A 27,774-nucleotide genomic window follows, 5' to 3' on the forward strand; every position below is an offset into this window, starting at 1 on the left:
ACATTTAAACCGAGCACATGTGGTGCTGATTCCCAAGACGAACATTGCGACGGAGCTAAAGGATTTCAGACCGATAAGTCTGATCCACTCCTTTGCAAAGTTATTGACAAAGGTGATGGCGAACAGATTTGCGATATATATAGATAAGCTAGTCTCCAGCTCTCAGAGTGCTTTCATTAAAAGGAGATGCATACAGGAAAACTTCTTGTATGTTAGGGGGCTCACGCGGCACTACCACCACACAAAAACACCTGCCTGCCTCATCAAACTTGACATAACCAAAGCATTTGACTCGGTATCTTGGGAATACCTTCTTGAGCTGCTTGCCAGAAGAGGATTTCCGATAAGATGGCTTGACTGGCTGGCAGCGATCCTCAGAACATCGTCCTCGGCAATACTGGTCAATGGTTGTCCAGGTGACAACATCATGCACCATAGAGGCCTCAGGCAGGGTGACCCATTGTCACCTACCTATTCATATTGGCAATCGATGTACTTAATAACATCTTTGACATTGCCACGTAGCAATGCTTCCTATCAAAACTAAAAGGTAGACATGCAAGCCTCCGAATATCAATGTATGTTGATGACGCTGTAATCTTCAGCAACCCAAGGCGACAAGACATTACCTGCATCATGGAGATTTTGAATGTTTTTGGTGTAGCCACGGGATTATAGACAAATATGCAAAAGAGCACTGTGGCCCTGATCAGATGTGTGGGCCTTGATATGGAACAGATACTACAAGATTTCCCTAGACCAAGAGTAACCTTTCCAATGCAATACTTAGGACTGCCTCTCACACTTGGAAGGTTAAGAATGGTGCACCTGCAGTACATCCAAGATAGAGCTAAAGGGAGGGTGGCTGGCTGGCAAGGGCGCCTGCTGAATGTTGCTGGCCGCAGGGAGCTGGTGCGCTCTGTACTTAGCTCCCTCTCGGTATACCTGCTGACGGTCGTGAAGGTACCCAAAAACTTCTTGAAAGAACTAGACAAACTGCGTAGAAGATTCTTGTGGGCTGGCGACAAGGAGCTTACTGGAGGGAAATGCAAGGTTGCATGGAACAAAGTATGTACGCCAACATGCAACGGTGGACTAGGCATCATCGAACTTGAGAAGTTCAGTCATGCACTATGGCTGTGTCGACGAAATATGGTCGGCAGTCCACCGAGGGGGGTGCCCGTGGTGGTAGATTATCGGTAGACGGTGCGTGTAATCAGGAACCAGATGGTGACACAAGGCGCAGAGACAGCGATTTAGACAGGTTCGGGCCGTCTGGTCGATGTAATACCCTACGTCCTGTATCTTTGGTGTATTGTATTGAGATGTATATAGATTAACCTGTCCTCTAGGGGACCCTTGTCTCTCCTTATATACTCCGAAGAGACAAGGTTACAAGTAAAGTATCCAATTTAGTACTATTACAATATCTAGTACAACTTGTAATCTTGATGTGCACGTCTTGATCTTACGGGCCGGGCCACCTCGGATGGTGCGGCCCATGTACCATCTTGTGGTACCCGGGGGTATATCCCCCACAGCTAGTCCCCGAGCGCCATGTATTCTGATGCGACACGCCATTTCAACCTTCTCCGAACAGTGAGGCTTGAGTTCTTGACATCTCCGACCACCGTTGTCGCCGGAGAAGTAGGTTGTCCGAAGAATGTATGGTGCTCTTAAGAAGAAAGAAAAAGATTTCCGTCCTAGGAAGTGTGCCCACTTGTATTTCTGAAAAGAAATGTAAGTGTGTCTTGAAGCGTAGCATCCTTGATCATCAGAGGTGTAGGGGTCGAAAAACAAACACATTCACCGCAAGGTGAAGTGTGCCCACTTAGTCCCCGAGCCTGGTAGTAGGTGACGTAGGCACGTGGTGCCAGGGTCTAAAAAGAATTCCCAGTTAAGTTGAGAACCCAATCGTTGTACAGGCGATACGAGATGCACCGGCAGGTGCATCGTACCGATGTAGTCCCCGAGCTTGCTGGAAGGCGAGGTATGAGCCTTGTAGCAAGGTCTAAGTGAGAAAAAATATCCCAACTGTATGCGAGTTGCCTGTCACATGTAGTCGAGACGCAGAGTCCCCGAGCCGTGGTCGGAGAGTGGTCGAGGCAGTCCCAGAGGGGGTCGAGGAGCGAGCGACGAAGTCCCCGAGCCATGGTCGGAGAGTGATCGAGGTAGTCCCCGAGCACAGGTCGAGGAGCGAGCGACGAAGTCCCCGAGCCGTGGTCGGAGAGTGATCGAGGCAGTCCCCGAGCACAGGTCGAGGAGCGAGCGACGAAGTCCCTGAGCGTAGGTCAAGAAGCGGGCGATGAAGTCCTCGAGCCGTGGTCGAAGAGTGATCGAGGCAGTCCCCGAGCACAGGTCGAGGAGCGAGCGACGAAGTCCCCGAGCATAGCTCGAAATTACTGCAATATAAATATGTAGAATGGTAGTACCTGATGTACAAAATAATAAATTATGGAGAAAAAAATCAGCGGTGAAGAAATAGCGTATGATGCTCAGCAGTCATTTGCAAATGAGCATGATGTGATAAAGCAGTTGGTGCTTTGTAAACATCAGTGTTAATATGAAGTTTGTGTTTATACTTAATATATATCGTCCGACCAATTAGTATGTAGCTGAGCCTCCAGCCCTAGCTAGCCCGTTAACCATAACGCGGGGCGCGGAGCTCCTGCACGTGTAGGAAGAACAAAGTGTCATTAAGGAGCCGCTGCCGACTACCCATAATGCAGAGGGCAGACGCTCGTGCATGTGTTGGGAGGAGCCGGAGACAGGGCCTTTTCTGGAAACATCGAGCGTCAACATTACTGGTCTAGGATTTGCATTAAGTATAGCTGTATGTTATATTTAAGATTGTATACATGGACAAACGTTATTTGAAGAATAATAATCATGACGAGGACGTTTGTGGAGAAACGTCGTAATGAAAATTATATTGAGTACAAATATTAGAAGTGTACTTATCTTTGGATAGAAATCTGGTCGGCGGTGATGAAGTTGTCCGGTCCTCGAGCTTTCCGACCTGTCGTGATGGTGGCCACGGTTGTCATAGCGTCGTTATTCGTAGCGATCATCATTGCGACGTGGTCTGGTGGTCGGAGCTCGGCGGAGCCGCTCGGGACGTGGTCTGGTGGTCTGGTGGTCTGAGCTCGGCGGAGCTGCTCAGGACGTGGTCTGGTGGTCGGAGCTCAGCGGAGGCTGAACGCCGGGATCGATCTTGACTGGGACAGATCACTGCGGCAGCTAGCGTCGCCACGGGTGGTGTTGATAAAGAGGATCCCATCTGATTCGCCAGAAGATCAGCACGCACAACCCCTAAAAGGGGACCCCTACCTGGCGCGCCACTGTCGACGAAATATGGTCGGCAGTCCACCGAGGGGGGTGCCCGTGGTGGTAGATTATCGATAGACGGTGCGTGTAATCAGGAACCAGATGGTGACACAAGGCGCAGAGACAGCGATTTAGATAGGTTCGGGCCGTCTGGTCGACGTAATACCCTACGTCCTGTATCTTTGGTGTATTGTATTGAGATGTATATAGATTAATCTGTCCTCTAGGGGACCCTTGTCTCTCCTTATATACTCTGAAGAGACAAGGTTACAAGTAAAGTATCCAATTTGGTACTATTACAATATCTAGTACAACTTGTAATCTTGATGTGCACGTCTTGATCTTACGGGCCGGGGCACCTCGGATGGTGCGGCCCATGTACCATCTTGTGGTACCCGGGGGTATATCCCCCACAGGCTGCGGTGGCTCTGGTTTTTGTGGGATGACACAGACAGACCCTGGAAAGGAATGGAGCTATCCGTTGACCACAGTGACATTGCACTCTTCAATGCTGCTATAAGTGTGGTCTTAGGAAATGGGAACAAGGCAAAGTTCTGGTACTCTCGCTGGCTGGATGGTCAAGCACCTGCAACCTTATACCCGGCCTTGTTCAAACATAGCTAGAGGAAGAACAGAACAGTTTGTGATGCCCTGACTGATGATAAGTGGATCACAGATGTCGATTATAGCATGACGGAGCGGGTGGTTGAGGAATTTATATCACTTTGGACTTGCTTACAAGGAATCACTGTCCAGCCGACAAATGAGGATAGGATCACCTGGCTCCACACAGCGGATGGCCAATACACGGCAAGGTCGGCATATAGAATACAATTCCTTGGAATGGCCTCATCCATGACAGCTGAAATCACATGGAAAACAAAAGCGCCGCCAAAATGTTGCTTCTTCACTTGGCTGATGCTGCAGAACCGCATTTGGACAGCTGCGAGGCTAATGCTTAGGCAATGGCCAAACGACTACTTCTGTCAACTCTGTGTAAGGAACCTGGAAATGGTCTCACATCTTTTTCAGGAATGCGGATACTCTAGGAATGTCTGGGATAAGGTGGGCTCTCAGATCTCGGCGGCTGCTCTAAGGCCAACACACTGGACAGCGACGGTAGATCTAGGGCAATGGTACGCTGACATGGGCAACAGTGGGACAAGAGATGTAAGAGACGGGGTACGATCGATGATCATGCTGACAACCTGGGAACTATGGTGGGAGAGGAACAATCGAGTTTTTCACAGAGCCTCGAGAACGCCGGAGCACGTCTTCAGAGCCATACAGGAGGAAGCAAGAACGTGGATACGGGCCTGAAATAGAGGACTAGAAGGAGTGTTGCCTACACTGGAGCAGCCTATTGTAGATGCTATAAATCCTATGTAAGATTGAACTTTAAAACGTGGGGGTGGCATGACAATCACTAGGATGTGAAAGACATGCAAAATGGGCGATCCTTGTGCCAAACCTTTTAAATATTATGCTCTTCCCTTATCAATGAAAGCCGGTAATGGATCTTTCAAAAAAAAAAGAATTATTTATTTACGTATGCTAAGACCAAACAAATGTCTGGCCTACTCAGCGCGTCTCATGGATGGGTGATTATTGAATACAAACATTATGTAAAAGTTGTACATCTCTAAGAGATCCACAACTTTGAAGTTGACAATTTTTCATTTCAAATCATTTGAATCCTGCAAATTCTGTTTGAAGTTCTCACATTTTTCAATTCATTTTTTTTGAATATTCTGGATGATCTTGGATGGAGAAATGATCGAGATCGAAGTTATAGTTCTCCACAAGATCTAAAAAATTTTATTTGACAACTTTTTTATTTAAAATAATCTATGGTCTCAAATTTTAGTTTGAAGTCCTCATATATTGAAGTTCAAAATTTTCAAACATCCTGAGACTGAGAAATGACAAAAACCAAAGTTGTAGATCTCGAATAGCTACACAATACTCTAGTTGATAACTTTTTCATTTGAAATCATTTCGCCTAGGAAAATTATGTTTGGATTTCTCACATTTTGAAACCAAAGTTGTAGTACTCGATAAAAAAAATGTTGGAAAAATATGTTTGGATTTCTCACATTTTCACAAAAAAAGTTGTAGTACTCGATAATATGTACAACTTTTATGTTGAAAACTTTTTCATTTAAATTGGTTTAAGTTCTCAAATATTCATTTTAAAATCTAGCAAAGTGAATACATAAGGAATGTATCTAGCCTTTGGTCACTGTTGACTTTGCGGCAAAATGGTTAGGTAGCTAGTGGGATTAAAAAAACTACTATTTTTTTAGTCGATTTATGATTTCTAGAAGTCGATTGGTAGGGGCGGCTGGATCGCAGAGATAAATTCTGTGTAGTAAAAAGAACGCAATTGGGACTAGCACCAACCATGGGTAGGAGAAAGACTGCCGCGACATTGGTAGTGGAAGACGGGGGTACAACTGAGGCCGAGCTATAGTCAAGTTAGGATTAGGAAGTCGTGTAGCATCACAGCCAAATGGTGCCTGCAAGGAGCATCCCCAGGTGCACAATGTTGGATGGGATGGGCGCACTACCAGAATCCAAATTTACGGTCAAAATTTGTCTTGAGGGCCAAAATAAAACCGCCAAAGAAACTGTCGTTTTCTTGGCTGTGATTGTGAACCTTTAAGGAAATATGTATTCCTTTACGGTTGGAATAAACCGTCAACGAATATGGACATTTTCTTGGCGGTTTCAAAGCAGCTTCAAGAAAATTACACTTTTCCATGAGTGTACAAGTAATCAGTCAAGGATAATGGTTATTTCCTTCTGTGTTATTTCAATCTGTCAAGGAAAATTACCATTTTCGTAGGTGTTATTCTAAACCATTAAGTAATTGATCATTTTCTTTGGGAACACTGAATTTTCTTGGAGGTCGGCAGCCAATGAAATGCTTCTAAGTACTTGACATGATTCTAAAATACAAATCCTAATAACTATAGTTTACATGATTCCTATGCACCCCGTCACAATTTTGACATGAACTAGACAACCTAAGTAGTGATGTCTAGGACTTTCCAGGATGTCCAAATTGATTTGCTATTTTTAAGGTACAAATGATTTTCTACGTGGTTTTAGAAAAGTAACACGAACTTGAACTACATGTGATAGCAAGCATCGTGTGTATATATATATATATATATATATATATATATATATATATATATATATATATATATATATATATATATATATATATATATATATTGACTGCGCTAGTTAGTACCCAGGGTACTGATTATTATTCAGTACCCGACCCCTTCCACGCACGCAGCGCGCTCCCGCAGCTCACCTTCCTTTTTTCCCGACGCAAGCGCTACACGACTGTCCGCCCGCACCATTTAAAAAAAACCATACTAGTCGCCAGGCAGGTTTTGTCGACCGATTTTTTCGGTTTTTTTTGCCGCTCGTTAGAGTCGCCAGGCAGGTTTCCAAACTGATTTTTTTTGTCGACACAGATTTTTTTTTTTGCCCGTGACACTCGCATGGGAGGTTTCTGAACTTTTTTTTTGTAAAGTGACCACGTTACTAACAGATATTGATTGGTTTTATTATTGTACAAATAATCTATACGTCTTAGATTTGCTTGGCATGAAAATCGACTATCAATGCCCATTCGATTGGCACAAATTTGTCATAATCTGAACTTTGAAATCAAATAGAGCACAATTATTTTCCACCACAAACAGACCGAATTTCATTTTTCATTACTAGGACACATACCCACCAAGTGATATAAAAAGTCACGGCTGGTCTATAAACATGCACCCAAACCTATTTACATTTACATTACTAGAAACAGCAAGTTGGGAGGGCACGGCTACTTCAAGGTACAGCTCTAATCAAGGCTGTGGTCCTAGTAGGCAACATCTATGATCTGTCTGTCAGAGCCAGCTCCACAAGGCAAAGTTCAAGGCTTCTCTCTCAGTCAACCTTCGTCCTGTTTAAGCCACAAGGAAAATATGAGTGGTTTGCAGTTTAATTTGAAAAGCACCACAAAATAGCTCAATTTGCATGGAAGATATGATATACCAAGGTAGCCTGAAAACAAATGTTCGATCAAAAAGTACTAGCATAATTTACTCTTTTGTGTACTATTTTCATGTAATCATATGTTTCAAGAAATTCTATATGGAAGTCTTTAGAGTTCAAGTTTAGCAGGTCTAAGACAGGAATCATGTTTGATTACTGATTAGATTCCCACATTGATGAATGATTGCATTGAAAAAAATGAAGAGATACATATGTTAGCTATACACTGAGATGCCATGTAAAACAGGGGAAGAATATTCAAAAAGAAATGATAGTATTAAACCACACTAGTTGGCAATACCCTGATTTTTGTACATGCATGTATGTACACATCAGGCCAATATATTAATGGATCCATACCAGATGCAAGCATATGCAAATAGGGATGCAATCTAAGCTATGTTTCCAATCTCATTAATTTACTCTGTTTTTTATCTTACAAGTCTAGTTTTTTTTTAAGTTGCCTGATTAATCATCATACAATACGACCATCGCAGTATCACATCAAAAACCCCGAATTACTAATACTGCAGGTCGCCTATGTAGTTCTACTAGCAAAAAAAATAATCTAGGCACCCATTCTGAACTGTTGGACCAAATATGATTGAAACCATGCACTTGTCACTTGTCTATATAAAGGTGCTGATCAAAATGCCCTTCTAGGGAACTTGTGTTTCTCTCTTATGGATTACAGTTTGTATTATTTGAATACTTATGCAGCAAAGGCAAAACAAGTAATACTATTTCTAGTATTACTATCAGTTCTAGTTTCTTATCCTTCAGCCATTGTTTGCAAAAAAAAAAAAATTGAAATAATGTTTGTCTGATTTCTCACATAAAACTCATTTGCTAACAACTCCAAAACAAATCAATTTGTGCATCTTCCCATACCTGAAGTCTAGTTGGAAAGGAAGAAATATAAAACAAAAGAACTTCCCCAAATGCAGTGAAGTGCTAGTTGAGCTGCATGTATGAATCATCCTAGCAACAAATTTGGAGAGGGCAGGAATACACGACGGATTGGAGGGCATGAATACACAATGGATTTTAGTGGCATACAATAATCAAGACAATGCAATTGCAGAATTGTAATGTTGTAGCTGAAACTTGTAAGATACAATAAGCAAGAGCAAAACAATATTCACTATTAATTCATTGGCCGAGAAGAATAGGAAAATGGGGCATACGCCACTCCCCCCATCTCCCTGTCTCATTTGCATTACCTCATAATGAATATATATTTCTTTAAATGGATTTATCTCTTACAAAACCGAAACCAGCATAGCACAGTCAAAAAAGGTAAAGAAATCTAAGTTTACTACAGCACAGAGGAAGACAGAGTCAATGAGGGCAAGACTCGAAGACAAAATTACCTGGAGCGCACCAACATGGAAAAACGGATGTCTCACTTGGCCATCAGCCCATCTCGCCTGCTTATTCAGCACCTGAACTTCATGGCCATAGCTCCATGACTACCAAAAACCCACTATGACAAGAGTCAGTTTGGTTGACAAATCAGAAAAGATAAAAGTTCATTAAGTGAAGTCTCCGACGCATAACTACATGGATAGCTGGATCTTCAATCGAAATTGACCGAACTCTAGCTGCAGTGATGATCAAGTTGAAGTTTTAATTTGCCATGCTTATGCATTGAGCAAAAAAGGAGCTGCTAACTAGTAAAAAATAGTTACTATATCACAGCAGTCACTTATAATGTAAAAAAATTAATCATAGTACTAACTCTTGTGTCTCGGAATCAGTAGTCCACTAAATAAGTGAATCCACTCAATTATAATTTTATTAATGAATCATACTGTGGAATGTGTTTCTAAATAATACTTTTTATTGTCGCGTAGCAGGCTACGATTCCTATGACCAACTGTTTTCTGGAACAAACCTAATATTTGTTTCTAGAAATGAATATTTATGGTGATAGCTAATTGCTTAACCATCAAATGTTTATCGGACCACACTTGAGAACCAAAATAGAAGAGATAGCCTGATAGTCTTCTACAATAAATTAAAATGGCTTCCCAGAGAGACCACAAAATACTCAACTTTGGAGCCATGAAGTTATCAAGGGACACTAGTTTCATACTCTGGTACTGCTATCTTTCTGCTTGTTCCTGGCTGCATAAACAGGATAAGGTTGAGACCAACATCATCTGAAAATCCTCAGACTACAATGTTCAGTCAGACAAAACAATTTTAGCATAGGTGGGCAGGGCAGGTTCAGATCCTGGTCTATTAAGATTCAAAAGAGCTGCTGCCAAAACGCCAGTGACTGGCATCTACCACCGGCCTATTAAGATTGAACCATATCTGTGGTTTGACAAATGAATTTTTATGGTTAAGGACAAATTTGGTAATAAGTACTTGTGGGCCAAAGACAAGAACCAATATGTGGTTTAAAAAATGATTTGTTATGACTAAGAATAAATTCAGACATAAGTCTGTTTATCTGACAAATGAGGAACATGTGTTCTTCATATAATCAATTTTAATGGCAAAAGAAGATTAGGTCCAAGTACATAACACCATGTTCTTTACTAATGTGATTAAGTCTACCAAAATAGCAGTTTGAATCTCCTTTTTAAGCCTGTGAACTGAAGAGTCTAGTCTAGAACTGGAAGGGAAAGTACACAAATTATTTACCTAAATAATCTAGGACAGACATGGAAAGAAAATTGTTATATCTCTATATAACTGAAAACAGAAGCCATTAGATCAACCTTGCCCCAGATTAATAGGACTGAACTCAATATACACAATTTATGAAGAGATGTTGTCAGGATGCAAGAAAACTAACCAAACATGAACTGAGATGATTTTATTGGAATTACATATATTACCATGTACCATTTTCATGAATGAAAACAACTCATAACTGCAGTAATAAAGAAAACAGGCACATTAACAGAAGGCTTATCCTGAGGCAAAGAAAGAAGCAGTCACAAAGCATAAGGTGATGAAGATGTGGCATAGCTGCCAGATGCCGTTGGGTGTGGCCTATGGCCTTCGGCGATCTCGCCATGCCACACAACACTCACCCTGACACCCTGTAGATGAGGGGGGTCTTCAACTAACATGGTTGAACTAGGGGGTGCTGGATGTACCCTCACTGGATCATGCACAACATCCAGCCATGGACCTGGTTGGGGAGTAAGTTCAGTTGACGGTGTGGTTTACTCAAAAGAAAAAGAAGGCGCATATGCATAGTATTATCAGCTGTAGATTGCATGATACAACAAGCCCATGAAAAAAGCTATTTGATTTAGAATCAAGAAAAAAAAGAATTGACACATTAATTTTAGAGCTGCATTACACACAGACCTCTATAGTGAAAAACACCCAAGTATGAAATCGCTTAATTAACGTGGAGCTAGCCAGCATTGCCACATCCATGATCATTTAATTTACAAAACATTGTAATAGAAAGAGATTGATTAATCAACTGAACTAATAGTGTAATACTGTAAGTAGATATCTTTTGCTCACAACACCTTGCATCGTCCGCAAAAATAAATCGAGAAAGAGAACAGTGAGAAAGAGATTGATCATACATATTTGGTGCTTCTGTTCTAACTGCCATCAGGATGAGCTAGTTGTGCTCCTGCTTGTCGGTTCTTTCCTACACCTGCACAAAAAATCATCAGATCTATGAGCAAAATATAACAAAATATTTGGGATTCAGATATTGCTAATTAATGGGCACCTTGCACATCAATACTCAATGGGGAGTTCATCAGAAGGATCAAACCAAGGAAGATCGGAGAGGAAGTCCGTGCAGCCACGCTTTCGATGCTCCAACCAGACCAGGGACCTGCTGGATCTGCCCTCTGCCCTGGCTTACCTGCACCGTGCGCAACATCATATGGAACAATTTAGAATAAGGAGAGTATGCACAAAGGCTTATGTGAAGCTCACAATTTCGTCCTCGTGGTTGTGTTTACTGAAGAAATCCATGACACTAATACAGAACAGAACATGAAACAATCAAAATAAGAAAAGCGAATTACACTGTACAAATATGGAAGTATTTCATGTTTTCGCAAGGCTGTTCACCTTGAGCAGCTGCTTGACGTCCTTCTGCTCACCCCTCAGGTGCACTGATGTGTCATACACCACTGCTGAGCTAAGCTCAATGGACGCCGCCCAAGCTCCTGCACTGCAGGGGAAGTGAAGAAGACAAGACATGCAGAAATCAAGGCCAGTGCGACAACAAGGGCAAGAAGAGGAGCCATCGGTACCTGGGAGGCGAGGTATAGGCTGCGGAGAGGGTAGAGCGTGAAGCCGTCGGAGACCAGGCGGCAAAGGAGGCTGTCTGACGTCGCCGTCGCCGAAGGACGGGAGGGGAGGTGCGACATGGCCGGATCTGCTTTGGAGGGGCACGCCAGCGCCGCCACCGGTGGGGGAGAGGACGTCGTCGCAGCTGTGGGTCGGGGAAGCGGCAGGGCCGCACCGCCGTGGATCGGGAAAGCGGAGGGGCCGCGCCGCCGCGGATCGGAGAAAGGGCGGGGGCCACGCCGTCGGGGAAGGGACGGGCCGCGCTGCCGCTGGTGATGGAAGAGACGGGCCGCCGTCGGTGCCTACGCCTCCCCTGCGCGAGGCCGAATGGCACACTGGGGAAAGGCGGCCGAGAACGCCCGGCCAGGCGGCGCATGCGGACGCACGGCGTTGTGCGGGCGGCACGGTGGAGGCAGCGGCGAAACAGCGGTGGTATGGAGAGGGGTCGGACGGGCGGTGCCGGCGGAGAGAGGGAAAGAGGAGACCGAGCGGATTGTGTGGGGGAATAGAAACCGCAAGTCCGCAAAAAAAAGAATCGTGCGTGGGTGGGGAGCGTCGGAGCAGCATACCAGCTCGAGCTCGTGGGTGAACCGGCGCGGGGAGCGCCCGTGGTCGGCCCGGTCCGAGGTGGGAGCGGGGGAATCCGCGCGGGAAACGCCCGACGCTCGGGGTCGGTGATTCGGACTCGGGTACTGAATATTAATCAGTACCCAGGGTAATATATATCATAACTATATATATATATATATATATATATATATATATATATATATATATATATATATATATATATATATATATATATATAACTACCCTATAGCGGGCTACAAAATAACTTATTCTGTAGTCACTTTGACTTACGATAATTACTATGTTAATTTACGAGATTATAGTAACTCCTTAGTAAGTAGTTTACTATAACGTTATGGTAAATATCCCCATGTATTATAGTAACCCAACTATCGTAAATATGACATTATCGTAAATTAGTATATAAAATTATCGTAAATGGAGGTGGCTACAGAATAACTTATTTTGTAGCTGCCTACTGAATACTCTCTCTCTCTCTCTATATATATATATATATCAAAAATATTGTGCTACCACCTGTGTTTTCTATCACCCACGGGTGATAGCTACCACCACCAAAAATCGACCAGACCCTGGCTGAAGTGGATCAGACTTACTACATTTGCCCCGGCCAAACAAAAAAAAGCAGAGCCAAAGCATTCACGGAGCTGGGCATCCGTTTGTCCCATAGTGCTTGTCCTCTGTTTTTCTACCATCAACGCCTGCCCCCTTATGCTTTTCATACCAAGCTTTTAATCAGTGAGCGTATGCTAGCGTCGCGCGAGACGCACACAGACGAACGTGGAGTGTTTCAGTTTCAAGCACGTGGGGAGAAGTGAGTCACATTTTCACGCATCTGATCCAGCCAGGAACATATATTTGAGCTCACATCCTGAAAAACTATAGAAAATGAAGCGTTTTATTAGGGATTACTCGAACATATATTGGTGACTCCCACTGAAAAAAGCAACAATGTCTTATAGGTGTCTGGAAATGCCAAAATTTCGCATGGGTGCCACTTGTCAGTCGTGGATACAGTTCACGGATATAGTGTTCATGAATTTGAGAGCTGAAAAGTGTTCACGGGTGAAATGAGCATTGTGAAGGTTCGTATTGACGCCAACTCCACGCGGGAGGCTGGACGAAGCATTGATTTGCACTAGTCGCTGCTGCTCTCCCGCGCGCCGGCCACGCGCAGCACCATAGTCTCCACAGAGATCCCCGGCCCAATCGCCAGCATGACACCCAGCTCCACCGCCGGCCTCCTCCTGAGCTCATCCAGCACGAAGATCATCGACGCGCCGGACATGTACCCGTACTCTCTCAGCACGCGGCGGCTGGCAGCTAGCTTGTCCGCCTCTAGCGCGAGCTCGGCCACGACAGCGTCCAGGATCGCGCGCCCGCTGGGCTGCACCGCCCAGAAGAGGTCGTTCCATCGGCCGCCGCCGCCGTCACCAAGGCCAAGCAGCCGCAGCGCGTCGGCCACGCACCGTTCGATGTTCTGCCGCACCAGCGCCGGGATGCCTCTGGATGGCTGGAAGACCAGTCCAGCTTCGTTCAGTACCCCGGCGGCGCGGCCGTCGGACGTCTCTGGTATCAAGAACTGCGAGGCAGAGACCATCTCGTAAATCGGGAGCTCAACGGGTTCCTCTGCTCGGGCGCCCACGACCGCAGCGCTCGCGCCGTCGGCGAACATGGACTGCATGACGAGCGTTCCCGGGCACGCGTCGTCGGGCGCGCGGAACATGAAGAGGGTTAGTTCGGCGCAGGCCACGAGGACGCGCGCGCCGGGGTTGTTCTCGGCGATGTCCTTGGCAACGCGCAGGACTGCGCCGCCAGCGGTGCAGCGCTGGAGGTAGAGCACGGTGCGGCGCACGGAGGGACGGAGGCCGAGGAGGGACGCCAGGCGGAGGTCGGCGCCGGGCATGTGTGCGCCCGAGTAGGTGCTGACCACGAGGTCGGTGATGTCAGTCGCCGGCCGGCCCCACTCCGCGATGGCGTCCTCCGCGGCGGCGGCAGCGAGTACAGGCACAGCGGACGCCAGCTCGTCCTGGCGTGCGTCCAGCGACGGCTGCCCGCGGCCGAGCAGGATGGGATGCTCGCGGATCGTACTCTCGCTGTGATGGAAGTAGCGCCTGTGGATGCTGGACTTGTCGCCTGATCATCAGATCAGATCAATGAAATATATAAACATGCGACAAGTGACCGGCCGGCCGGCCACCATCGGAAAGCAGTTAAATGCATGGGATGGCACGGAGCAGTTACACATTCTCTTCATCTTGGTCTTGAGGTGTGTGAGGTGCTCGCTCCCAGTGACATTGAAGTACCAGTCGGCGTACTCATCCTGGCGCACGCAGTTGGCCGGATTCGCCGTGCCGATGCCGAGCAGGGCTGCCCACTGCCGGTGCCGGGTTTCGTCGCCGATGTCAGCTGGTCGGCGGCTCGCCGAGGATGTAAATATGTCAGTTACTCAAGGGCAAAACAATAAGCAGGTGCACATACATACAACTAAACAAAAATCAAGTGATGGAGGAATTAAATCCACATCATGCAGAAGCTGCCTTGCTTGCCTTGTTATCCTGCGGAAGGTGGCGTGGTGATAGCATGGGAGATGGATGTCGCCGCCGGATGGTAGTGACGGGCACCACCATGTGTAGCATTGCACCGGTGACATGATAAAATCGATCAGACGTTGAAAACTTAGGAAGGAAAGGGATCTGTTGGATCGACCGCAACACTCAGTCGTCCTCCGTCCTAGCGTACGTGATAGCGTGGTTATATTAGTACCAAAGCTTACTAAACTATTTAGCATCTTCATATTAGTACTAAAGTCACTGTAGATGTTGATGTTCTTGTATCTTTTGTACCTCTTTTAAATTAGGGTGCGCCTACACTCCACAGGCATCTTTGCACTGTACATAACCCTAGCATCCGACCATAATTCCTGGCAGATGCCATGGTTGTGTTTTGTTTGATTAATTTCTTTTTTGGTTGCTTTTGTGTTTTCTGTACTAGGAACTTCAGGTAAAAAAAGACAGCAACAACCTTGCTCAAGAGGGGTTGGCATGGCAGCCCGCTGCACTACGTAAAAAACGCTTTTTAGCGACGGAATAAATTTTTTTTAGGGGCGGTTGGTGATGGAGCCGCCCCTACAGTGGCGTGCTCGGGAGCTACTAGACCAGCCGCCCCTACAAATGACACAGTAGGGGCGGCTAATAATACGAGCCGCCCCTACAAATAGGATCGATTTATAGGGGCGGCTCACTCACCAGCCGCCCCTGGTGTTACGATTTGTAGGGGCGGCTCAATCACCAGCCGCCCCTACAGATCACTTGTACAACAAATATCTCCCACCTCTCCCCCTATTCATCGGAAAAAAAAACTCTCCCATCCGCTCCCTCTCTCGCTCCGTCCGTCTCTGCTTTCACCTTCCCCTCTCTCTCGCGGCGCGGCGCACCGGCCGGCGAACGGCGCGGGCGGGACGGCGGCGCACGGGCGCCAGCGAGCCCCCGCAGGTGGCCGTTGCCGAGGCTGCCACCCCCGACGCGGCTTCCTCCCACCGGTTCGCGTGCGCTCCTGGGCTCGACGAAACATCAAAACCCTAGGTGCGTCTGCGCGCGCGTGGCCTCTTCCTCCTGGCGGCCGGCACATCTGCGTCGGCCTCCCGGCCGCCGCCAGCCGTCCATGGCCCTGCTCCATCCTCTGGCGTCGCTGCTTGCCGGACCTCGCACGCGAGGCACATCCGTCTCTGCCTTAGGTGTCCGGACGCAATCGACTTGCTTCTCCATGATGCGTTCGATTCAGGTTGCTCCTTTTTCCTTTTTTCTAGGATTTTTTTCTTCCTTCTCCAATAATCCTGCCGTCCGGCCGTCCGCTCGTCCCGGACGTAGCAGGCGGCCACACACGCGTCCAGATCCGGGCCTTCCACCTTCCTATCCCGGCTGCCCAGCTTCCACATTCTTCGAGTTGCAGGCGCCGCCGTGTTGGCCGATGGAGTCGGAATTGGATTCTAATCAAATCGAGAAATCAAATCCATGGTAAGTTACGAACTCCACGTCCGACTCGAATTCGATCTGGTTTTTTTCGTACTTATATAATGCTGGTGCCTTTGGGATAACCTCGACAAGCACAACAAGTACCTGATCTCGCCGAGCAAAGAAGCGCCTCGCCGAGCATAACCTGATCTCGCTGAGCGCCTGATCTTGCTGTAGACACCGAGCACCTGATCTTGCTGTAGACACGTCAACTTCGAATTCTTATCTCGACGAGCTGAGCAATGGTCTCGCCAGACACATGTTTGACAAGGTTAGCTTCCTTAATGGTTTGGTTATTGCTGGCCAATACGTGATTTCATTGTAATATGTGAAATTTGTTTTTTTTTTCTGGTTTGGTTATTGCTGCAAACATATTTGACTTAAATATTTTGTTTATTGCTGTTTTTTTAGATAATGGATCATATTGATGAATCAAGTGCTGTTGAGGATTTTGATAATCGACCCTCAAAGAAAATTAAATGTTCTGAACCAGAATTTTTGGATTCAGATAGAAAGTTGAATAGTGATCCAATACCTTCACCTGCATCTCCAAGCATCCAGAAATTATCTCCAATTATTGAATTGGAAGATAAGCAAGCGTGTGAAATAGATGATGATCAGCAATTACAAGATGACAAACAGATCAAAGTTGATACATATGACTATGTCCCACAAGGTAAATTTGTCATCTATATGTACTTTTGTGTCATCTATCCTTTTCATTGTAATACTGATTCATGTATCCCTAATTTCTTAAATTGTTTCTTAAATTGTAGATAAGCAGATGGCTGAATTAATAGATGATGAAAAACAGTTAGAGGACTATAAACAGAACAAAGTTTCTACATATGACTATCTCCCACAAGTTTTTTTCATTTATTATTTACATTTACACTGTCTATAGTTATTCAATTTATATGACAAGTTTCTACATATAATAAGGCATTATGATATTCAGCCAAACTGTCTATAGTTATTCAATTTATATGGCAATTATTTCTGGACATATGTGCTCAAATAATGATTGAAACATCTTTTGTATCTTGTAAGCATGCCATGTCAGAAATACAGATTGAACTTTTTTTTACACAAAATACAGATTGAACTTGAGCTAATAAGAAGAATTGATTCTTCCACCTTAACTGAACCGAGCCTGGTCCAAAAGCGCTTGAAAGAACTCATGCCATCTTGTATGATTCAGCAGAATGGGGATTTGGGTTTTCTACAAACATAGAGCAGCTAGCCACCCAGCTCGATGTAACTCCATCCAGGTTTCTTGACTAATCCTAGCTTGCTTATTAACGTCCTGTAACTTCTGGCCTTCTTCCACTGCCCTAAACAACTAAGCATATTAGAAATTAGGACACAATGACCAGACTCTTGGGAGTCTAGGTTCAGTACTCCCTCTGATAAGAACTCTATGGATGAATCAGCGCCATGAACTCTGTGTGCACTAATTAGAGGAGCCGGTGTCACTGCTCCTATTACCGGGGTTGGGGTGCTTCCAAACTTGTATAATTTGGCTGCTGGACAGGTAATCCATGTGTTTCCTTTTTGGGTTTTTTAATTTGAGTTTCAACCATGAATGGTCATTCTGTCATGATCTGGCATCCAAATTTGATAATCAACTGTCCTTGTTTCTTGGACACACTTGTATCTTGTATTATTTGATCATGTTTGTTGCTTTCTAATTTTGCTTGCCTTGCATCAGTTCAACCCCCTTGTTATTCAGCCACAAGCCATGACACAACAGGCTACGCGACATGCTCGGAGTGTCTATGTGGGTGGACTTCCTCCAACTGCTAATGAGCAGGTAATTACTTGGATAGCTTAATTTTTTTTCACTTGTTCCTATTTGATCTTCTATATCCTTACCATATTACTTTGTAGGTGGTCTACCATATTACTTCACTGAGGCCCAAGTGCGGGAGTTGCTCGAGTCCTTTGGACCTCTGCGTGGATTTGATCTTGTGAAGGATAGAGAAACCGGTAATTCGAAGGGATATGCCTTCTGTGTGTACCAGAATCTTAATGTTATTGACATTGCCTGTGCTGCTCTTAATGGCATCAAGATGGGAGACAAGACTCTTACTGTTAGGCGGGCAAGCCAAGGAGCGTCTCAGCCTAGGCCAGAGCAAGAAAGCATCCTGTTGCAGGCACAGCAGCAGGTGCAAATGCAGGTACAAGCAAGCACTTTTAGACTGATTTTAGTAGAATAATGACAATGTCTATATTATTATTGTTTCAATTCTGACTTGAATTTTTGTGAACAGAAACTCGTATACCAAGTTGGAGGTGCCCTGCCAACAAAAGTTGTATGCCTGACACAGGTAGTGAGCAGATGAACTGAGAGATGATGAGGAATATGATGACATTGTTGACTGGTAAAGCAATAATGTTCTTCTTGCAGTACCTGCTTTTCTCTATGCTATCAACAACTATTTGAACTTGGTGTACTCAGTAATTTCTATACATTCCTATAGTGGTTTAAGGCAAAGATGATGCAATCTGCCTTACTTTGTATTTCTATTTTTTTTCTTAGTCTGAGTTCTTTGTGTGCGGCTATGGTATGTTTGACGAAATTATGAAAATTCCCTTTCCATATAAAAATGGTTTGCTCCATATGTAAATATATCTGACATAGTTTAAGGCAGAACCAGGTTGGTTAGTTTACTTGTTTATCTTTAATGCTAATTGAAAAATATATATTCTGGTCGAATTTGAATTGTAAATTTAATTTTTTTTTGACGGAAAAATCATTTGTAGGGGCGGTTGGTACTGTAGCCGCCCCTACAAATCGATTTGTAGGGGCGGCTGGTGTTCCCAGACCGCCCCTATAAATCGATTTGTAGGGGCGGCTACAGTACCAACCGCCCCTACAATTCGATTTGTAGGGGCGGCTGGTAACAGCAGCCGCCCCTACAAATGCATGATTTGTAGAGACCCTTGCATAGGGGCGGTTGGCCGAACCGCCCCTACAAATGCACTGTAGCCGCCCCTGGAAATGATATTTGACGTAGTGCTGTGCTGTGTTTGCCAAAACCAAAAATGGTTAATCATATACTCTTGGAGTGTGTTTTTGCCCAATACAGTTGGTGTTGCATAAGAGATGCCTTTGGCATAGAGGGCTTTCCGCTGTCGATACAGGAGGCGGTCGCTGGCTGCCAAGGGGGCTGGGAATCCCTAAGCGCGTATGTTTCTCTTTTTGTTTTGCAGGTTTGGCTTGGGCCATCTGGATGAATATGAACAAAATGGCTATTAAGAAGAACTTAATTTCCAACTAGACCAGATATGCCGTTATTCATGCCACTACCAATTCATGCCGATCTAGACAATTGCACAAGGGAGGCCGACAAGGTCAAGATGAGGGGGCTGGTGCAGTGCTTAACTAGTTGGATGGGAAGAAAAGAGTCGCTGATAGGCCCATGTTTACATATTATGGTGATGTAATAGATGGGTCTATGTTCAGTGTGTTGATCTTTAGAACTCTTTCGTTTGGGATGTTTGCTCTCCATGAGTTGGAGCTTTTGGGTCTTTTCAGTTTGAACGGGTATCCCCGGTATGTATGACCTCTGTTGTTGGCTTTCTTAAAAGCTGAGTAAATCTCTTCTTTTTTTAAATAAAAGAGGAACTTCAGATAAGACAATTATCGCCTCGCCCAGCACCAGCTATACTCCCAATAACACGAAAATTCGTCATGGCTAAAAATCATGTGGAATGACAAAAAAAAACATAGACAACTAGTCCGAGGCTCCACTTTTTTAAAAACACAAATCTCAAAGCAGCCTACCTAACACTACTGGACACGGGTTCTTTGCCGAGTGCCCAAAACGCTCGGCAAACCCAAGTTTGCACTCGGCAAAGAGTTTGCCGAGTGTTACACTCGACAAAGACCCGCCGGCATAGCTTTTGTCGGCAAAGGGTTCTTTGCCGAGTGCAATATATCGGGCACTCGGCAAAGCCTTTGCCGAGTGCCATGTCAGCACTCGGCAAAGAAAAGTTGACCTAACGGAGACCGCCCGTCTGACGTCCCCTTTGCCGAGTGGTGACATGTCGGGCACTCGGCAAAATATTTTTTTATTTTTTTCCAAAAAATTCTTTGCCGAGTGCCATAGCGTCGGCACTCGGCAAAGTGCCCAGTTTTGCCGAGTGCTTTGGACCAGGCACTCGGCAAAGTGCCCAGTTTTGCCGAGTGCCATGACCATAGCACTCGGCAAATCTGGGACCTGAGCCGGTTTTGCACAGTTTTGCCCAGTTTTGCCGAGTGCTGTTGTCATGGCACTCGGCAAAGGCCCCTTTGCCGAGTGTTACACTCGGCAAAGCTGGGAATTATTCTTTTTTTTGTTTTTTGCTTCCCATCTTTACAGACAAATAAATCACATATTCACAACCATCACATGCCCAGAATCACAATATATATCACATAAATGCCTCGTCCATAGCAATATCCATCACATACACGATATAGATCACAATGTATATCACATCCACATCCATCACAATATCCACATCCAACACAACCATCACAATATCCATCACAGGATCCAACACAAGTCTAAGTCCATGAAACATAAGAAAAGAGACCAATCCAAGGTACCTACTGTCACCCTTGCCACCCGGAGTGTGAAGAAGGGCCACCTGGCCCCCCGGGCTGTGGAGGAGGGCCAGCTGGCCACCCGGACTGTGGAGAAGGGCCAGGTTCACTTGGATGCCTCGAGTGGTGCCCTTGAGGAGTCGGGTTCGAACCCGCGGACGGTGGCTGCGCAAAGGAAAAGCGAATTCATGAGTTTCTGCAGGAGGGTCGCACAAGCTAAAGCAATAAACAACCATACTCACCGGACTAGGATCAGGAGTACGAACCACTGGAGCGAGGAGTGAAGTGGCACAGCTATACCCGTCGTGGCCTGAAGGTTTGCCATGAACGCGTAAAGGTCCTGTAGCCTCTTCTCCTCGGCCTCCCTCCTTCGCTCTTGCTCCGCCTGCGAGGCCGAGTGCCTGGCCTCCAGCCTCTGCACCTGGGCCTGCAAAATTTCACCCGTAATGTTTCAACAATGCAAAGGGAAGATATATGTAAAAGCAATGAACCACGAATAAAACAGGACTAACCTGGAGTTCCGCCACCTGCTGCTGTGCACTCTGCTGCCGAGGTCGTATAGGGAGGGAGGAGCTCGTGCTCCTTGCTCGAATCTAGGAGAGGGTGGGAGTAGAGGCCGTGTCAACTTGGCTGTCCGCCATCCAGTACCGGCCGTTCTGCTTCCCTCCTCCAAGCCTCATCACGAGGTCCGCATCCAGGGGCTGGGAGGCTGGATCGAAGTCCTCCCCATGGCGCGTGCAAGCCGCCGAGGAGTACTCGCTGAGCTTGCTGTGGACGCTCGTGTTGGTGTACGCCTCGGGCGGGTCCTCGGGGTTGTAGGTGAGGTCCGGGGTTGTCGCCTTGCCCTTGTGTGCCAGGGCGTACGCCATGAACTCGTTGCACTCCTGGCCACCATGCAACTGGGACTGCGAGGAAAACACCAAGTTGATTACAAGTAATGAGAATTGAGCGTTCGAATGAATAAAGAAATAAATATAAAGAGCGTTACCCATGTCTGGGCGTACGCGCCGAGGTGGCGGTTGCCTTGGTGGTGTGGCACACCACCCATCTGCAGGCGGCAGTCCCGACGGATGTTGTGCTTTTCCATCCACTCATTCGAGCACCACCTGTCGACAATGGCCGCCCAGCAGGCTCGGTCCTTGGCGCACCAATCAGGACACATCTGTAGACCATTAAGTATATAACATGTCAAAACATAAAATGAAGCCTACCTATTCTTCATGGAAGGAATCAGTATTAATGTTTCGTACTAACCTGGAGGTACTGCTCCTTGGTGAGCGTCATGGTCCTGGCCGCCTGCTTCCTCACCACCTCACCAAGGACATTCCCATTGTAGTTGATGATGCACTGGAGCCGCGTCTCGTGGTACAGGTCTCAGAGTCGGTTCCTGCAGACCTTGTCCTGCACTTGCTCCGCCCGGCCCTCGTACCCCGGGGCGCACCTAAAGAAGTCCTGCATACATGCATCATGTATCATTTTATTATTTTAAGAACGACCAATGAATACAATAAATTGACCAATGTAGTGCGATGAAGACTTACCCAGTGCTCCTGCTTAATCCGTGCCGCCTTGGTGCCTGCGACGTTGTCCGTGGCGAGGGCAAAGTGGTCCCACGTCCAGGGCGGCATAGTCACGTTGCCGTTGGTGCCTGCGACAGTGACCATGCCAGGGTAGTGCTCCCGAATCAGAAGGCTCAGGATGCCATTGATACGTGTGGACGGTCACATGTGGAGATGTCCTGGTTTGTAAGCATGGTACGTGACAACGTGCTCAAAACTTTCTCAAATTTTTACCACAACCTACGCATATGATAACACGGCATCTCCACAAGTTTCATGTTTTTTCGATTTCGTTTGCATTTTATGGAATTAAAAAACAACTCGCACGCAATTTGGTGGCGTTGCCCCGTGAGCAAGTTGATAGAAATTTCAGGTCAGTTCCTGGATTTGGCCTAAACTTACACTCACAAACATGAATGTCATTTTTCGAATCATTCAAATCCAATATTCGATGCACCTGCAGTTCAAACTCGTATTTTCCGAAAAAATCAACAAAATGGAATAAACTAATGAAATATAGAAAAAATCAGTCAAAATGTGCAAAATTTGAATATGTGGTTCCTGGTACTGTTGTAGGGCTACCAAAAAAAATTGGTGGCCAGAATAAAAAAAAATTGCCGAGTGTCAATCCGTGGCACTCGGCAAACTTAATTATTTGCCGAGTGCCTAACGCCTGGCACTCGGCAAAGTTGCCAGCGTTGGGTCCGTTATGCCTCTGACAATATTTGCTGAGTGCTCTAGTTTGCCGAGGGCCTGACACTCGGCATATTTTGCCGAGTACTAGGCACTCGGCAAAATAGCCTTTGCCGAGTGTTTTATTTTGCCGACGGCTACACTCGGCAAACTGAGTCTTTGCCGAGTGCCCGATATTTGGTACTCGGCAAAGTATTCGACACTCGGTAAATTATCAGTTTCCCGTAGTGTAATTAATTCTTTTTTCTTATTTATTTGCCTTTTAGGAGCCGCATGGGCCTGGCCTGTCCAACCTAGCCTGATTCCAGCCCTGACCTGAGCTCTTGAGATCCTCTTTGTTTGGTTCCAGTCCATTTACTTGTTCAACCAGATGGCACCACCCATCCGCTAGGACCATTAGAGAGCGGGAGAGAAGCCCAGAACATGTGAATCTTTCTGCTCCACTACAAGCCAGGGAAGAATATCAGAATTCGGATCGGTTATGGTCAGAGCTATGGATCAGCAGGTTATTGGAGGCATTCATTCTTAATTCATCACATGCCGCGGTGATCCAGCCACCCGTGGTAGGGACGATGTATTTGCCAAGATAGATTTTGGTTCTTTATCTCATGATGTACATAATAATCACATGAGGCATGCATTTTACAAGTGACAAGGATTCCCTGAGATGTGATAATAGAAAAAAAATCTAAGGCTGCTAGTGCTAGGTGCTAATTGGTCAGTTTTCCCTGGCAAATTGACCAATCTTGTTGTTTAGTCAGGTTTGCCTAGCAGCATGGTTATATTTTTCCACATCCTAGTTTTTTTGTCTGTTGTTATTTTTGCCATTTAAAAATTTAGCACATAAGTCGTAATCCACGATCCTTAGCAGCCAAATAAAATAAATCTTATTGAATAGTCAACCATTTGGCCAAGACATCACGTCATTCATAGGATGCATCAACCAGTAAGCATTAATGTGTCATAATCATTTGGCCAAGGCATCACGTCATTCACAGAATTACATCATTCATACCTCTAATTCGCTAAATTTAATTAGCTGTCAAAAATCATTAATGTATCATAATCATTTTTACTAATCAGTTCAATAGCAGCCATGATTAACTAATTTAGTCGGCTTGATTAGATGCATGAACTAGTGAGCATGCACAAATGACTTCAGCTATTTTATTTGTAATTTAAACTAATCAGACATCAACAGTTCGTGATCGAGTTACCTGATTAATTATTCAAACAAAATGATTCTACTGTAACTATATCATTGTGCGAAGTACGTTTGGCTTTCAACACAATGTATGCAGTAACTCAAAGTTGTGAATACTGGATTGTTATGGTTAAGTAAAAAGGAAAAATACATGAGCGGTTCTTGAACTTAGTTTGAGACTACGTAAGTGACTTTCTTCCCAACATCCAATGGTCAACCAAATTTTTCCATGACGGCAAAAGTAGTCAATGAAAGTACCCAAAACCATCATGGATGGTCTTCCCTGATGGTAACTGTCAGAGATAAGACAGATAGACTGACCGGGAAAGCCGATGTTTGCTGATCGATGGCTAACTTTCAGGCATCGATCCGTGTAGGGATACTACCATCAGGGACGGTCTTCCATGTTAGTTTGCCCATCTCCCATCAGAAAATTTCCCAGACAGTTATCCATTGGCAGGAGAAAACCAAACCTCCCCCATGGGACATGAGCCGTCTGAAAGAATCTAAACCTTTCCCATCTGTCATCCACCGTCATGGAAAGGTACATCAGATATCCACCTTTCCCATCTGGATCCACTTCTGGACGCTGCTGCAAAAATAAGAGGACAGACCCCGAATAAATTGGGGGTGCCGTGTGCTTGAGATGACAGTGATGAACCTTTTTGCTTATCATGGCTAGAGTTTTAGTGGCAGACTTCCTTTTATCTGACTTTACCCTTCGGGGAGTTCTGAACTTTGTGCTTTTTTTATATGTGGCGGTTTGTGTTGTACATAATAATAATCACATAAGGCCATGCATTTTACAAGTCACAAGGATTCGCTGGCATGTGACAAAATGGAAACAGAATCTTAGGCTGCTAGTGCTAGGTGCGCTGGTAGGTTTTCCTGATTGAATAATCTTGTGGTTCAGTCAGCTTCGCTTAGTGCCCGTTGTTTTAAGCATTAACTAGTTCACCAATAATGTCATTATGTAGCATTCCTACTGTTGTAATTATAAATATACGTTTCAAATACAAAAATCAGCTGGTTTTCTATGGCTAAATTTTACTCATCAAAGGGAAAAAGTATAGCATTGAATATCCAAATTATAATTTTTTCTATGGTTAAATTTGTGCACATTGATTAACACAGACTCAGTCTAATATTTTAGGGTTGGTCATTGGATTTGGCATAAGGACTGCACTTTGGTTCCGGCATTCCAGGAAAGCCATTGGAGAAGAAGAAAATGGAAGAATCTAGATAGAATATTATGTATTTTTTTTATTTCAGATTTTTTTTCCTATGTAATTTAGGGATATACTGTGACAAGATATAATATAGGTCCCCCTTTCCTTCACAAAAAAAAAGAGATTAACAGAGACCTCTTCACAAGCAGGCTGCCTCTAGAAAGGATTTTTGCACGTCTATGGAAAACATTTTTGTAGTAGTGCAACTGCATGCCATTAAAGTCGAGGACTTAAAGTCAAGCAGCAAAATACCATACACTATGGTATCCCAGCCATCACAATGCTATTATTACAATATTTTCATGGTACATTCCTTCTAAACCACAAAAGAATATGCATGGAACGCTACTTCTTCCTACAGTTTTTGCATTGGTTGTCAGATGGAACCATCCGTTTCCTCGTGGTGTTTGGCTATATAAAGGCAGGAAACCCTGTGCTGGACAAACTTACAGAGTTCACCTGAGAGCTATCTGCTGTACTACCAGTTGCCCTCCATGTCAAACGCCACTTCTCTAGTGCTATCATGGTGCTTTCTGATGCCCACCACCTCCTCCTCTCCCAACACGGCTAGGCAGTGGAGCTTTGGCCGCGGCAATATTCGACTCGACACCACAACAGTGATCCCGTCCCGCCATTTTGATGCTCCAGGCCACTGCATTAACAGGTTTAATTTGGAGCAAAATTTATTGAATGAAAATACATGTTGAGAAATGGGTTCTAAATAGTATTTAGCTACGACTCTCTTATTCCTTAAGTTGTCTAGCTGGAGATTATATATTGTTTCGTGTGCATGCATTCATTCTACGTTTTCACATATCAATTGCTGTGCTGCTATTGGCTCTCAGCATGCGCTGCTCAGCAACCCAGGCACCAATCCCTCTGCCTATTGCCACCGTTGACGCCAAGGGTCGGCTGGCGCATGGTGCAGCCGTGCTCGCCATTGGCACGGCTAACCCAACTAGCTGCGTGCCACAGGAAGAGTATGCCGATTGGTACTTCCGCGTCACCAAATCCGAGCACCTCAGCAAGCTCAAGGCGAAGATGGAGAGGATATGTGAGAGTTTGATGTGCTGGTTTCCTTTTAGTTCCCCTGCTTCGATCTCCTTGTGGCTTCTCTCTTGGGTTAAAAACTAAATTGGCAAATTGTTGGCTGAGTTTTATGGTTGTACAAGCATGTGTAGGTCAAAAATCTGGAATAAAGAAGCGCTACTTCCACGACATGGAGGACACATTGCTCAAACACCCAGAATTGGTGGACCGCGCGCTGCCGTCGCTGGACGCCCGGCAGAGCATACTGGCCTCCACCGTGCCAGAGCTCGCCGCGGCCGCGGCTGCGCAGGCCATTGCAGAGTGGGGCCGCCCAGCTGCCGACATCACCCACCTGGTCTTCCCGACCAGCTCAGGTGCGCACATGCCGGATGCTGACCTCCGGCTTGCGTCACTCCTGGGTCTCCGCCCAACGGTGCAGCGTACGATGATGTACATGAATGGCTGCTCTGCGGCCTCCGCCGCGCTCCGTGTCGCCAAGGACATTGCTGAGAACAACCATGGCGCCCGCGTGCTAGTGGCTGCTGCCGATCACACGCTCATCAACTTCCGCGCGCCGCATGAGGACCATCCCGAGACCCTCATCATGCAAGCCTTGTTCGGCGACGGCGCGGCCGCTGTCATCGTTGGTTCTGTCAGCAGCGGCACCGGTGGGCATGCCAATGGCCACCAGATGTCAGGCGTTGAGCACCCGCTCTTCGAGATGGTGTCCGCTTCCCAGACTGTGGTGCCCAACAGCGAGGACGCCGCAGCGGGGAAACTCACCGAAGACGGCCTCGTGTTCTGCCCATCCCCTAAGATGCCGGCACTGCTGCGGCAGCATGTAGAAGAGTGCCTGGTCGACGCCGTCATCGGCACTCTCGGATCAGGTGGTAGCTTGAACTGGAATGACCTCTTCTGGGCGGTGCACCCCGGTGGGCCAGCTATCCTTGACAGCGTTGAAGCGGCGCTGGCGCTGGCGCCAGGGAAGCTGGCGGCGAGCAGGCACGTGTTGAGCGAGTACGGCAACTTGGCGGGCGCCTCTGTGATCTTCGTGCTGGATGAGCTCCGGCGCCAGCATGACGAGCTGGAACTGGCAGGAGGCATTGGGGTCATGCTAGGGCTTGGTCCAGGGATCACCGTTGAGACAATGGTACTCCGAGCTGCAAGTTGTTTATTTTAA

General features: G+C 45.9%; 3 protein-coding genes and 1 long non-coding RNA gene across 17 annotated transcripts; 2 read left to right on the forward strand and 2 right to left on the reverse strand.

Annotated features, from left to right (window-relative positions):
• Positions 1-6,989: 6,989 nt before the first annotated feature.
• On the reverse strand, positions 6,990-12,339 carry LOC136487322 (uncharacterized). 8 transcript variants are annotated; one of them, XR_010767218.1, is made up of 8 exons: positions 11,646-12,304; positions 11,461-11,563; positions 11,111-11,248; positions 10,959-11,032; positions 10,446-10,546; positions 9,454-9,525; positions 8,769-8,881; positions 6,990-7,303 (listed from the first exon to the last, which is right to left on the reverse strand). It is a non-coding gene; the product is annotated as an uncharacterized lncRNA (long non-coding RNA). The 8 variants fall into 8 exon arrangements; XR_010767216.1 differs by having other exon boundaries at positions 8,769-8,867; positions 11,646-12,301; XR_010767220.1 differs by having other exon boundaries at positions 8,769-8,867; positions 9,454-10,546; positions 11,415-11,563; positions 11,646-12,339.
• Positions 12,340-13,246: 907 nt separating this feature from the next.
• LOC136489746 (bisdemethoxycurcumin synthase-like) lies at positions 13,247-16,210 on the reverse strand. Its single transcript, XM_066486299.1, has 3 exons — positions 15,862-16,210; positions 14,518-14,721; positions 13,247-14,409 (listed from the first exon to the last, which is right to left on the reverse strand). Exons 1-3 carry the CDS (start codon positions 16,208-16,210, stop codon positions 13,412-13,414), a joined length of 1,551 nt encoding a protein of 516 aa, XP_066342396.1. The 3' UTR covers positions 13,247-13,411.
• On the forward strand, positions 15,338-18,896 carry LOC136487323 (uncharacterized). Of its 7 annotated transcripts, XM_066484483.1 has the most exons (9): positions 15,349-16,289; positions 16,380-16,557; positions 16,698-16,962; positions 17,063-17,557; positions 17,720-17,820; positions 17,998-18,099; positions 18,177-18,275; positions 18,359-18,466; positions 18,560-18,896. In XM_066484483.1, exons 2-4 carry the CDS (start codon positions 16,546-16,548, stop codon positions 17,188-17,190), a joined length of 405 nt encoding a protein of 134 aa, XP_066340580.1. In that variant the 5' UTR covers positions 15,349-16,289; positions 16,380-16,545; the 3' UTR covers positions 17,191-17,557; positions 17,720-17,820; positions 17,998-18,099; positions 18,177-18,275; positions 18,359-18,466; positions 18,560-18,896. The 7 variants fall into 7 exon arrangements, with proteins under 7 accessions (XP_066340582.1, XP_066340580.1, XP_066340576.1 ...); XM_066484479.1 differs by having other exon boundaries at positions 17,063-17,820; XM_066484482.1 differs by having other exon boundaries at positions 17,720-18,099.
• Positions 18,897-26,219: 7,323 nt separating this feature from the next.
• Positions 26,220-27,774, forward strand: LOC136489747 (bisdemethoxycurcumin synthase-like). The gene is made up of 2 exons (XM_066486300.1): positions 26,220-26,619; positions 26,747-27,774. Exons 1-2 carry the CDS (start codon positions 26,412-26,414, stop codon positions 27,772-27,774), a joined length of 1,236 nt encoding a protein of 411 aa, XP_066342397.1. The 5' UTR covers positions 26,220-26,411.

This window comes from Miscanthus floridulus, chromosome 10 (assembly GCF_019320115.1).
Source record: "Miscanthus floridulus cultivar M001 chromosome 10, ASM1932011v1, whole genome shotgun sequence".
In the NCBI taxonomy this organism is placed as follows: Eukaryota; Viridiplantae; Streptophyta; class Magnoliopsida; order Poales; family Poaceae; genus Miscanthus; species Miscanthus floridulus.

Coding starts and splice junctions, on each gene's coding strand:
- LOC136489746 (XM_066486299.1), bottom strand. CDS start 16,210: ATGTGGAAGCTGGGCAGCCGGGATAGGAAGGTGGAAGGCCCGGATCTG. Junction 14,722..15,861: donor GAGGCCACGCGCGCGCAGAC/GCACCTAGGGTT, acceptor TTTGCCCTTGAG/TAACTGACATATTTACATCC. Junction 14,410..14,517: donor GACCAAGATGAAGAGAATGT/GTAACTGCTCCG, acceptor TCTGATGATCAG/GCGACAAGTCCAGCATCCAC.
- LOC136487323 (XM_066484479.1), top strand. Junction 16,963..17,062: donor ATATGACTATGTCCCACAAG/GTAAATTTGTCA, acceptor CTTAAATTGTAG/ATAAGCAGATGGCTGAATTA.
- LOC136489747 (XM_066486300.1), top strand. CDS start 26,412: ATGCGCTGCTCAGCAACCCAGGCACCAATCCCTCTGCCTATTGCCACC. Junction 26,620..26,746: donor GGCGAAGATGGAGAGGATAT/GTGAGAGTTTGA, acceptor AAGCATGTGTAG/GTCAAAAATCTGGAATAAAG.